This window comes from Cebus imitator, unplaced genomic scaffold, assembly GCF_001604975.1.
Source record: "Cebus imitator isolate Cc_AM_T3 unplaced genomic scaffold, Cebus_imitator-1.0 Scaffold251, whole genome shotgun sequence".
NCBI classification, from domain to species: domain Eukaryota; kingdom Metazoa; phylum Chordata; class Mammalia; order Primates; family Cebidae; genus Cebus; species Cebus imitator.
In genome coordinates this window covers 49,095-62,591 of record NW_016107566.1, presented here as the reverse complement: position 1 = coordinate 62,591, position 13,497 = coordinate 49,095, and the positions used below count along the sequence as shown (strand labels likewise).

At 36.7% G+C, this 13,497-nt stretch overlaps 1 protein-coding gene across 5 annotated transcripts in view; it reads left to right on the top strand.

The window, feature by feature from the left end:
- Positions 1–6,644, top strand: part of FBXW7 (F-box and WD repeat domain containing 7) — a 235,594-nt gene extending 228,950 nt beyond the window's left edge. For all 5 annotated transcript variants that reach the window (XM_017498755.2, XM_017498758.2, XM_017498754.2 and 2 more), the window contains 3 exons: positions 1,612–1,837; positions 3,505–3,715; positions 4,754–6,644. In XM_017498755.2, coding sequence (XP_017354244.1) covers positions 1,612–1,837; positions 3,505–3,715; positions 4,754–5,022 — 706 coding nt within the window. In that variant the 3' untranslated portion in view covers positions 5,023–6,644. The remainder of the gene's footprint in view (positions 1–1,611; positions 1,838–3,504; positions 3,716–4,753) is intronic.
- The last annotated feature ends 6,853 nt before the right edge of the window (positions 6,645–13,497 follow it).

The following is a 13,497-nucleotide window of genomic DNA, read 5'->3' as shown; positions in this document are numbered from 1 at the left end:
TTTTTGATATTCTTATTTCTGCAAGTGGGACAAATTCAGGTTTCAAACATCTGAACCTTTCTTAATTACCTACCCACCTTACACCCACCCCATCATAGCCTCTAGCTCTAGGCAAATGCTGAGGCCTGTGGGTAATTTGTTCTCTCGTTCTGAACTATTATCACAGCTTTCTAACTTGGTCAACTTATGTTTTACACAGCTGACATACGGTCCTTTTATAATTATGATAGTCTCGCTGCCTGGTTCTTAAGTCTTTGTGAGCCTACTGTTGACTAATGAATTAAGGAAAAAATTCTCAATCCAGTTTTCAAATGGTTTCAGTCAGACTGGACTGCTTGACTTTTTCTTCTCAGCGCCTTTGCTGTTGCTTTTATCTCCTCCTGTAAAGCCCTCCTATTAAAATCATATCTTTTTATTATCTTCGTCATACCCCTGTTAAATGAGTATGATTTCTCCCTATTTGTCAAAAAGGTCTCTCTGAAAGGTCCTTACAGTGAATCTATGGCAGTCTTTACCTTTAATTCTGTCTATAGCATCTTCTTCATTAAGAATCATTACACTAAGCAGATTTTACACCAGATTTATAATATGTGAAAAAGAGTACCTTTTCAATTGTCATTTACATCTACTTTGAACAGTGTGCTATACTGTTAAAATTTGGGGGATGAGTATCAAGAGACCTTGCATTCCAGTTTCCATTATGTTCTGAGTTCAATCTCTCAACCCTTTAATTTTCTACTGTTTCAAATATGGAAACTGTGGTATGTCGTTATCTCTTAAGAATGACATAAAGACATATGAGTTTTCAGCTTTGTTTTGTAATCCAGAAATGATTGAAGTATTAGTATATTGCTCTAGTTTTCAGAAGAGCTAATGTTGAACCAAATGTTTAAAGAATAGCCATTGTTTTTAAAGGTATGCATATCTTTTAAAATCTGTACCTCTGAATATCCTTATAGACTATTGCATATTTATAAATGTAATCATTAGAAGCATAAGCAGCTTGTGTTTGAGGACATGTCTAAAACTGGTTAATTTCTACTAGAATATATACCGTAAACACAAATCTGTAGCTGTTTAAATTCCAAATTCTAACTTGTTTTGTCTTATAATCTTTATTGAATTTTTTACCTAATCACAAGGGAGTAAATGCATTCATAATAGAAATTTTGGAAAATGGCAAAGCACATAAAGAAGAGAATTTAAATTATTTAAACTATTGCCACCTGGAGTTCTCCCATTTACATTTTATACATATGCCCACATTATCATTTTATTTCTAAAATCAAGATCTTATTTTACATATTTAGAGGCAGCTGCTGCTGCTTTTTAAAAAAATACGGTACAGTGGCTTTCAAACTCTGTCCCACAGAATCTTCCATTATGGAACTAAGGCCCACAGGTCAGGGACAAGCATGCAGCATTCTAGGCTTCCCAACTTCCCATCCCATACTGTATGTTTATATACCAAGGTTTTATATAGGATTTCTTTTGATAACAGTTGTTCCTGTGTAAGAAGAAAAAGCTAAGAAACCCTGACTTCATCTATCATGTTTTCTCATATTAAAAATTCTAAATGTGTTTTTTTTTCTTCTGTTTTTTCCTCTGCAGAGTTGTTAGCGGTTCTCGAGATGCCACTCTTAGGGTTTGGGATATTGAAACAGGCCAGTGTTTACATGTTTTGATGGGTCATGTTGCAGCAGTCCGCTGTGTTCAATATGATGGCAGGAGGGTTGTTAGTGGAGCATATGATTTTATGGTAAAGGTGTGGGATCCAGAGACTGAAACCTGTCTACACACGTTGCAGGGGCATACTAATAGAGTCTATTCATTACAGGTAAGAGGTCTTTATCTCTCTCTTAGATGCTCTCCTGATGAATCATAAGGTTGTTTTACCCAGATAATAACTGTCAAATTGCTGATCCACTATAGTCCAAAAAAGATTAATCAGATTATTCTGCTGTTTATATACACTTTAAAATTGGCATGAAGAAAGTATAAATTTCAAAATTATTTAAATGCTTTCAACTTTCTGTGATCTATTTTCCCTGTGAAATACAAATATTTGTCTTGCATCCTGACACTTTGGGACTCTTAAGTTTTGCTATGTTAATTAATGGCTAAATAGTCTCATAGGAGAGTAACCTGGATTTTAAGAAACTCCTTTGCCAGAGGATTAATATGGCCAAAACTGCCCCTTTGCTTTGATAGCTAAAAGTTGACGGACCATGTAATTGTGATTCCATCCCCGTTCAGAGCGGAAATAGATCCTTTCTGCGTAAAGCATTCTACTATCCCGGGGCACTGATTTCTAGTCATAAAGAAGTAAAGTTGACTAAGCTGATTTTTTTTTTTTTTTTTTTTTGGTTTTCCTTTTTTTTTTTTTTTTTTTTTTTTTTTTTTGGTTTACATTCCAAGCCAGTATCCTTAAAAACATTGCCATATTTTGAGATCGTTAACTAGATAATAGAAGGTTTAGAATATGAATCTTGTTTTATTTCCAGGAAGACAACATTTTCAATTTTAAAATATTTTCTATAGTTTATATAGTTTATTTGCCAGTTGCTGCCCATTAATAGTGTTCAGTAAATTAGTACATAATCTTAGTACTAACAGTTCTGTTCTTAGGATATTTGTTTCTTTGTCAAAGGGATGTTGTCCATGTCATGAAATACTGGCAATATGATAAAGATGTTTGCTAAATTAGAAAAGGTGCTGAATTTGGTGGAAGGGGAATTGGCTGCAACTGTTTGTATATTTTGTGATATGCTCAGAAGCCTAATCAATATAATATTCTAATTTAAATAAACTATTTGGTTGAGAAAAGCGGTAGCCACATTATTATATAGAAATGATAGATTGTTATTGGCTTTTGGTGTAGCTGGGAAGCTGGAGAAGAGGTAGTTTGTAGTGTGCTTTTGATATCAAAATGCCACTTCTTCTGATTCCAGATATAATTATCTTTTGGCACATTTCCTAATTAGCATTAGGTTCTTATAAGTGAAATTTTATTTTACAGTTTTTAATGGAACTTACTTTTGAACATCACAAAAGTTATCTCTAGCCTTTTTCATGCCTTAGGTGCTAATAAGCACTCCATTTATCATAAGCTATGTCATTAGTTTCAACTTCCTAGTGGGAAGTAAAACCCAAATAACAATTCTCTCAGTCATCCATGGTGTATAGCTAAGTGGGGACAGATGATTTGAAAATTAATATATTGTTTGTTTTAGGTGCTTTGTTTTCATTTTAAGTTGTTTCTGCATCTAGTTTGAAGCTGCTGGGTATAAAGATGAGCATTTCTGATAGAAGTTTCTGAGAACATACATTGTAGAGTTGTGTGATGACATGCGTTTTATTCTGATTGCGTTTATCCTAGCACCTCATTTTGTTCCTGGCATTACCTGTTTCCCATGCTCTTCCCCCATTCCTACTAGGATTAAGGTCAGTAATTAATAGGAAAAGTATCCTTACTTCTCTTCTAATAAACTGTGTCTGTTTTAGTTTGATGGTATCCATGTGGTCAGTGGATCTCTTGATACATCAATCCGAGTTTGGGATGTGGAGACAGGGAATTGCATTCACACGTTAACAGGGCATCAGTCGTTAACAAGTGGAATGGAACTCAAAGACAATATTCTTGTCTCTGGGAATGCAGATTCTACAGTTAAAATCTGGGATATCAAAACAGGACAGTGTTTACAAACGTTGCAAGGTAAGTATTGGATACTCACTTTTAGTTTTGTTCATTAAAAATGAAATTGTTATTCAAGGGAAATATGGAGCTTTAGCATTACAAAAATAGCCAATCTCGTATAGAATGCTTACTTCAGAAAAGTTTATGAATATTTTTACCCTGACTTAACAGAACTAGTCCACTCTTGAGGAGATGTTTTAAACTGTGTTTTTAATATGTAATATAAAATTGTTTAATCACTTCCTGCATGTTCAGTTGACTCTACTTAACCTTAAAGAACAGTGAAAAGAAAGATCTTGGCTATATCATAGAAGCAACTTACTCATTATAATTTTTGATTGACCATTGCATTTTTAATTTGTCCAATTTTAAAGGGCCACCTTATTGAAAAAAACAAAAGCATCCCTGATAGAAAATTGTTTTGGTCTCCCATTTAGTCACGTGCTTACCTGGAATGGAGAGGTATAATAGTACCTACTAAAGTAGAGAAAGAGACAAGTGAAAATCACTAATATTAGATGAGGTAAACAGTGCCTCATGATCAACTTTTTCTATTTGGTGCAGCCCTTAGAAAGTGTTTGTTTTTTTTGGTGGGGCCATCTGATAGGCAACATTGCAGCTTTTTATTTATTGGTTTTGTCTCGCCTCAGAGTTTTGGAATAGTGTCCATTCAGCTTTGACTGGTTCATAGTGGTGAGGGTAATAGATCTCTAGGTGCTCATTTGTCCATCAGCAGAAAGCGTAAAGTTGTACTATCTACATCCTCACCAAGGAATGCTCTCTGACACAGCCAAAAATAAGATGTTTGTCTGGTAGCTAACCAAGCTTCTTGGACGACAGACCTCTTGAAAGTTAATGTTCCAATTACAAATCACTACCAGATTTTCTTATATCCATGCTGATCCTAAAATACTGAGGACATAGGTTTCTAAATAAGTATCACTTCAAATGTTGCATTTATTGTATGTTCTAAAGTAGAAGTCTACAAATTATAATGTAACTAACCCATAGCCATTATTGCTAACCAGTAATTAAATTCTTTTGGTTTTCTTCTAGGTCCCAACAAGCATCAGAGTGCTGTGACCTGTTTACAGTTCAACAAGAACTTTGTAATTACCAGCTCAGATGATGGAACTGTAAAACTATGGGACTTGAAAACGGGTGAATTTATTCGAAACCTAGTCACATTGGAGAGTGGGGGGAGTGGGGGAGTTGTGTGGCGGATCAGAGCCTCAAACACAAAGCTGGTGTGTGCAGTTGGGAGTCGGAATGGGACTGAAGAAACCAAGCTGCTGGTGCTGGACTTTGATGTGGACATGAAGTGAAGAGCAGAAAAGATGAATTTGTCCAATTGTGTAGACAATATACTCCCTGCCCTTCCCCCTGCAAAAAAGAAAAAAAGAAAAGAAAAAGAAAAAAATCCCTTGTTCTCAGTGGTGCAGGATGTTGGCTTGGGGCAACAGATTGAAAAGACCTACAGACTAAGAAGGAAAAGAAGAAGAGATGACAAACCATAACTGACAAGAGAGGCGTCTGCTGTCTCATCACATAAAAGGCTTCACTTTTGACTGAGGGCAGCTTTGCAAAATGAGACTTTCTAAATCAAACCAGGTGCAATTATTTCTTTATTTTCTTCTCCAGTGGTCATTGGGCAGTGTTAATACTGAAACATCATTACAGATTCTGCTAGCCTGTTCTTTTACCACTGACACCTAGAAAGGAACTGCAATAACATCAAAACACGTACTGGTTGACTTTCTAATTAGAGAGCATCTGCAACAAAAAGTCATTTTTCTGGAGTGGAAAAGCTTAAAAAAATTACTGTGAATTGTTTCTGTACAGTTATCATGAAAAGCTTTTTTTTTTTTTTTTTTTTGCCAACCATTGCCAATGTCAATCAATCACAGTATTAGCCTCTGTTAATCTATTTACTGTTGCTTCCATATACATTCTTCAATGCATATGTTGCTCAAAGGTGGCAAGTTGTCCTGGGTTCTGTGAGTCCTGAGATGGATTTAATTCTTGATGCTGGTGCTAGAAGTAGGTCTTCAAATATGGGATTGTTGTCCCACCCCTGTACTGTACTCCCAGTGGCCAAACTTATTTATGCTGCTAAATGAAAGAAAGAAAAAAGCAAATTATTTTTTTTTTATTTTTTTTCTGCTGTGACGTTTTAGTCCCAGACTGAATTCCAAATTTGCTCTAGTTTGGTTACGGAAAAAAGACTTTTTGCCACTGAAACTTGAGCCATCTGTGCCTCTAAGAGGCTGAGAATGGAAGAGTTTCAGATAATAAAGAGTGAAGTTTGCCTGCAAGTAAAGAATTGAGAGTGTGTGCAAAGCTTATTTTCTTTTATCTGGGCAAAAATTAAAACACATTCCTTGGAACAGAGCTATTACTTGCCTGTTCTGTGGAGAAACTTTTCTTTTTGAGGGCTGTGGTGAATGGATGAACGTACATCGTAAAACTGACAAAATATTTTAAAAATATATAAAACACAAAATTAAAATAAAGTTGCTGGTCAGTCTTAGTGTTTTACAGTATTTGGGAAAACAACTGTTACAGTTTTATTGCTCTGAGTAACTGACAAAGCAGAAACTATTCAGTTTTTATGGTAAAGGCGTCACATGCAAACAAACAAAATGAATGAAAAAGTCAGATGGTTTGCCTCATTCTCCAAGAGCCACAACTCAAGCTGAACTGTGAAAGTGGTTTAACACTGTATCCTAGGTGATCTTTTTTTCCTCCTTCTGTTTATTTTTTTTTGTTTGTTTTATTTATAGTCTGATTTAAAACAATCAGATTCAAGTTGGTTAATTTTAGTTATGTAACAACCTGACATGATGGAGGAAAACAACCTTTAAAGGGATTGTGTCTATGGTTTGATTCACTTAGAAATTTTATTTTCTTATAACTTAAGTGCAATAAAATGTGTTTTTTCATGTTAGTATGTCTGTTTCTTCCATTGAAGTAATAATACTTCATTATAAGTATTTACGATTTGTCTATAATATTTAAATCAGCAAAGTCTTGGTTTCTTTGCCTCTCCTGCTGTGTGACATAGAAATCAATACTTCAAGCCTATTTTATACAGGAAAGTAAGGATAATGTGCTGCAACTGCAAATTTTATTTCTCTCCTAGACTACAAAGGAGGACAATCCACTGTGCTCATCTCTGTAGATTGCATAGATGAGCAATCTACACTCATTAGAGATATAAATATGAAGTCTGGTTCCCTCAAAGAATCACAAAACTTTTGTGATAATTACAACTAGAAGGCTTATAAGTAACAAATGTGTTTCGAAATTTTGACCACATTTTAAGTGCTTACCCTAAATACTTTCTGTTCATTCTCTCTCAAGCTCCCACTATCCCTGAGAAGTAGGCATTATTATCTCCCATTTTATGGACGAGCAAAAATCTGCAGCTGAGACTGGTTAGGCGATTTGTCACATCATCTAACTAGCAGAACGCCAGGAGTCAAACCCATATTTCCAAAGACTAAGTAAATACATGTCGTCTTTTAAGAAAGTTTGACAGACTAAAGCAAGGTTTGAGAGGGAAATAAGCCATTTTTCTGGTATTTTCTGACTCTTCTGTAGCCATTTTGTTCAACAAATCTAGTATTTTATAATGTAAGGGGAAAAATAAAGTTTTTGAAACTACGTAGTTCTAAATATATTTAATATCTCAAATAGCAGGAGATATATATATATATATATATGTATACTCAACTAACCAGGCCACAGATGAAAATCTAAAAGTTACTAAAAATGGACTTCTTTCTCATAGTCATGAAGTATGTGTTCTTTACTCATAGGGCAAGTCCTGGGCCTCATTCTCCCAAAGCTACTAAATCAGAACATCTGGGAGTGTGACCCAAGAACCTGCATTTAAACTAGCTCACCAGGTGAGTTGTGGATACTAAAGTTTCAGAGCCACTGCTTTAGATACCATTTCTGTACATTTGGTTATTTGATTAATAAATAGTAAGTCCACAGCAAATTACAGATACAAAAATAATAAGGGAAAGTGACAGGGTAAAGGAAAAAAAAAAAAAAAAAACTACCTCGTTAAATGCAAGGCAAAAATCCTACTAGGCCATGAAGTGCAGGGTCTTTAGAATAAACCAGGTTACAGCCCAAACCGTGACTACTGTTCACTTTGATGACTGTGAATTGTCAAGAAAAAGTTGTAATTCTTTTGATACTTCTTGAAACTGCTTGATTTTTCATAAAAGCATGTAAATGAGATTTAACTATATAATATAATTGAAGAGAAACAGCCATTTTTAGAACTTCAGCGAATAGAATGAGTTCACAGGCTTTGCAGACAAATAGGCCTGAATTCATATCTCAGCTCTAATATGGCCTAGTTAGTGGGACCTTTATCACATTTCTTGAACTCACATTTCCTCATTTAATATGTAGAGGATACCCGTCTCCGAAGGTTATTATAAAAAGATAAAGTGAAACGTTGCAAAGCACATAGCATACTGATGGCATTTAGACCTCAGTAAATGGTAGCTTCTATTAAATTTTTTAAGTAAATAGACCCAGATAACTTTCCGTATTTGAGAATTGAATGTATTTGTGACTCATTCAGATTATGTAAAAAAAAATTGTGTGTGTGTGTGTGTGCGCGCACACACACAGAGCAATCCATTAAGTGGAGCCACCTAGATTTTCATTCGAGTCTTACAGAAACCTTGTGAGATCGACTGATATTGAGCACCTAACAGTGATTTTGTATATACAGTCATCCCTCAGTATCTGGGGGAGATTGGTTTTAGGATCCCCCCACCCCACCCCCATGGATATCAAAGTTCATGGATGTTCAAGTCACTGATAGAAAATGGCATAGTATTTCCATGTAACATATGCAAATCTTCCCGTATACTTTAAGTCATCTCTAGATTACTCATAATACCTAAGACAATGTAAATACTATGTGAATAGTTATTGTACTGTTTTGTTTAGGGAATCATGACAAGGGAAAAAGTCTGTACGTGTTCAATACAGACACAACCATCCTTTTTTTTTCAAATATTTTTGACTCTCGTTTGGTTGAATTCATGGATGCAGAACCCACAAATAATGGAGGGATGACTGTATTTAGGTGTTAATTAAATATCATTTTATGAATAAATGAATAATCTTTATTATGATAGATCTTTTCTTGAAAATGTTAGCATCATTCTAGAATCAAAATTATAGTAGTAAAAAAAAAGGTCACCAAGAGAACTCCATTTTTTGGCCTTCTTAATGAAAAAATGGATCACATTATATAACTGTATATTTTCAAATCTTCATAACAGATATAAGTACTCTTCATATTTAGATGTTACAAGTTCCCAAATATCAAACATTGCCTGAAACTAAGGCTGAAATTAGGACACAAAAGTAACACATTAAAGCCAGTAGCAGGTATTTAGTATACTTCTTGAATTGAGCAGAGAGTTGATTATCTCACTATTTTTTATTAGAATTGTTTATAATTTTGACACTTTGAAACCCCCTTACTGAGATTCAATTACCACAGCTATTTCATTAGTTTGCAACAGCTAATGCCTACCAAATGGTTAAGTAAATGTTTCAGCCAACCTTATTTGTTTCATTTCAAAAAAGTAATTGACATTTAGTTATTTGTATTAACTGCTTTAAGCCATTTTCTTTACCCGCTTTGAGCTAGCCTGTTTTAAACTCTTCTATTTCCCTGAATTGATTAGAGGCTACAAAAGACCTCTGTGCTTTTCTCTCCCCTAAAGTGAAATGGGGATCAAGGGCAGCTTTCCCAGACCCAGCTGAGCCCTGGTTTTCTGTACACTTCTCCCTGAGATATGCATTGAACACTGAAACAAAGTTACGTAAGTGGAGAAGAGAAGACATCTCAGAGGCGCCTACCCACCACTGTCCTTGCCCCTGTAACTCCCTCTATTCCATGTTGAAACCAGAAACATGGAACTCCATTGCTTACATTTTTTCTGGTTGGCTCCCTCCGGGAGAAGGAAAGTTTTTGAAATATTTCACCCCAATCAGTACCCCCTCAGACACAGCTTCATTTTCATTCTTTGAGTCGTCCCCTGCCCCAATAAAAATCAGAATTGTAACTATACTCCCTCAGGTTCATCAGCCAATAAAGGATCCAACCTTGTCCCTTACAGCAATTGTAAGAGAACCTCCTATTTTGCAGTGCAATTTGTAATTCTAATAATAGAAGTGGCTTAGGTTTGCTGATGAATGGATTTGAATAAATGCTTCTGACATAGATTTTTTTAATGTTCCCTGCCTTACTACATTTTGAAGATGGCTTTTGTTTGTGTGTGTATGTGTATACACATACATACACAAGTATATGTTGGAAACTGAGAATAAGCCTCTTGTTCTTACTGAGTCATACCATTATTCCCTTTGGCCTCTTTTTTTTCACCTATCAAAAGTAAGGAATAGGCCATAAAGAGAAAGGGTTGGTGGCCAAGAGGAGACTTCCTAATGTTCCTCTCCATGATAGATTAGTGGCCTCTGTGTCTGAAGAGAGTGGCATATGTGTGTATGCATAATGTTCCTGGAGTCTTGCATCTAGCAACCATATGGTAATTTGAAAAGTTGATGCATAATTTTTGATTTGGGCATTTCCTGCTGCCCAGGAGATGGATATGAAGTTAGATCCAAGCTGCACCCAGCTCCTTTTCTGGGGAGTGCCTAGTCATTGCTTTGAATTGCAAACAAACGTAGCAAGATCTGGCGTTGTTGACTAACCAACATGTCTCATCCATTCAGTTAATACTAGTGATGCCCAAATGAGTGAGGTTCTTGCCAACTTTGTCCCCTGCCACCTTCTCTTTCTAGGTTGAATGAGACAAAAAATTTCAAGATTCTTCAGGGAAAGGAAAAGCACCAAAAGCTGAAAGGATTCAGAATGCACCTTTCTCCAGAGCGTGAAGTATAAACAAATTCTAGATCCAGTTCCTAGGATTGCTGACATGAAAAACCTGGCGACTTCCCAATTTGCAGTTGGGTATAAAAATAGCAGAGTTTCTATTTCAGATGATCTGATTCTCCCTAGGATTCTTAAGGACAAGAAGCCACTGAGTGGACATTTTGATGTTTCATTCTTTCCTTTGGATGATCTATGATGGCAAAACCTATGAAGGCCGTTTGGATTCTATTTTGCTTCAGCAGCCATGCTCTGCAAGTAAAATTATTTTGAAACCACTTGCAAATCAAAGATTCAAATGTAATAGACCACAAAAATATATTACCAGTTTACCCTTTTCCATGAGGTTCATTGATTATAAAAAAAAACATTAAACCCCACTACTCACCTAGAGGGGAAGGTTATTTGCAAGGCTTTTTAAACTTACGTTGCACCCACTAAGAATTCATCAGACCCTTTCTCCTTACTAAATGTAGTTAGAAAAACTACAAGTCTTTCAATTTGAGTATGCTCTCCACTCCTTTAAAGGGAATTTGAGTAGCTTAAATACATCCAGCAAGAACACAGTATGGTATAGAGATAAAGAGCAAAACCACATATATCTCTGGTCAGGGTTGGATCTGGGTTTTCGGAGCCTGAAGCTTAACCATACAATTAGATCCAAAAATAAACATTTGGAATGAGAAAGATGATAAATTACGGAAGTCTAGGAAATGCAGATACCTTTTCTTTCGGTATCTTTTTTTTCAGAGCCTTGCTCTGGGGCCCAGGCTGGAGTGTAGTGATGCAGTCTTGGCTAACTACAGCTTCTACGTCCTGGGGTCAAGCTATTCTCCTGCATCAGCCTCCTGAGTAGCTGGGATTACAGGTGTGAACCACCAAGCCCGGCTAATTTTTCGTATGTTAGTGCAGATGGGACCTCACTATGTTGTCCCCAGGGTGGCCTCGAACTGAGCTCAGACTTAGGTAATCCGCCCACCTCGACCTCCGAAAGTGCTAGGATTACACGTGTGAGCCACCGAGTCAGATCTCTTTAGGCAATTATCAGAAATGCTTCAGATTGCAGCCTGGCTTCTCTTGCCCTCCTGAAGTACTACAACTCCCAGCAACCCCTAGCTCTCCCATGAATCTTTTAATGAGAGCCTCAAGATTAGCTTCATCAGTATCAAAATGAATCCATGTCTACCTGTCTAACCTGTGTTCTACCCCATCTGTGAATGGGTAACATGAGGACTACATAAGACAATGTATGTAAAGCACATGGCATAGTGCTTGGCACATAGTATTTGTTAAAGGGTTGTTTGTTGTTATTACCTGTAATAAACTATTATAGCTTACTACCATTGTGCACTTAAAACGTAGCATGGTTCTAAGTATTTTTAAATTATTAATATTCTCGAATATCCCATGATGTACTATTATTATTAATATAAAATCTCATTTTACAGATAAGAAAACTGAGACACAAAGATGTCAACTTATTCAAGGACTCACTTAAGAGGAAGAAAAGGGGGGGCTGACATGTGTGGTGGCTCACACCTGTGATCCGAGCACTTTGGGAAGCCAAGGCAGGAGGATCACCCAGAAGTTCCAGACTAGCATGGGCAACGTGGTGAAACCCCATCTCTACAAAAAAAAAAAGAAAAAAGAAAAATTAGCCCAATGGTGGCACATGCCTGTAGCTCCAGCCACTTGAGAGGCTGAGGTGGGAGGATAGCTTGAGCCTGGGGGGTTGAGGCTGCAGTGAGCTGTGGTTGTACCATTGTTCTACAGCCTGGGTGACAAGGCAAGACCCTGTTACAACAAAACACAATAAAATAAAACTTGGAGAAACTGGGATTAAAACCTGGGTATTGGGGCTCCAGAACCCAACCTCTTAACCACTATGTTACATATTGATTTCACAGCTGCCTTGCCTTGCAAATACGGGAACATGTAGTGTTTCATAGGTCAGGCCAGAAAATGATGTAGCCCTCAGTCTTGACCTGTCAAACTAGAAGCTGACATAAAGCTAGTGCCTGGTTTTCTTTCTTTTCTTTTCTTTTCTTTTTTTTTTTTTTTTTTTGAGTCTCATGAGACCTGAATGTGCCTGGTTTTCAGTAGGGGAGGCCTAAAGAACAAATGTGTAGTAGATTCCTGGTATGGTTTGGCTGTGCTAATCCCCTTGCAGTTTTTTCCTACTGCAGAAACAGAGTGAGTTGCCTAAGAAGAAAGAACTTAACTCTAAGTGATCCCCATAATGATGAAATTTTAGGAAAAGTAGGTAAAATTGTGTATTATTAAAAGAAAGACTATTGCCAGGTAATTCAGGAGAAAAAAAAAATGCTGTTTCTACAGAAGATGGATACTTCTGTTACATAAAAAAAGTTAAAAATAAATTGACCATTGATGTACTTGTGTTCTAAAGACAACTAGGCAAGTGAAGGTGATTGTCAGGAGAGTTAGGGCTGTGTACAACTTAGTTGAATACCTAGCAAATTCTCATTAAATGTTGCAGCTATTATTATTTTATTATTAGGAATGAGGAAGACAGTTGAGTTCAAATTCCATCTCAGCTGCTCATGCGACTCTGGAAGGTTTCTTTTTGTTTGTTTGTTTGTTTTGTTTTGTTTTTGAGACGGAGTCGCACTCTGTCGCCCCCAGCTGGAGTGCAATGGCGCGAACTCGGCTCACTGCAACCTCCCATCTCTGCCTTCCTGCCTCAGCCTCCCAAGTAGCTGGGATTACAGGCGTGCACCACCATGCCTGGCTAATTTTTTTTTTGTATTTTTAGTAGAGATGGAGGTTTCACCACATTGGTCAGGCTTGTCTCAAACTCCTGACCTTGTGATCCACCCACCTCGGCCTCCCAAAGTGCTGGGAT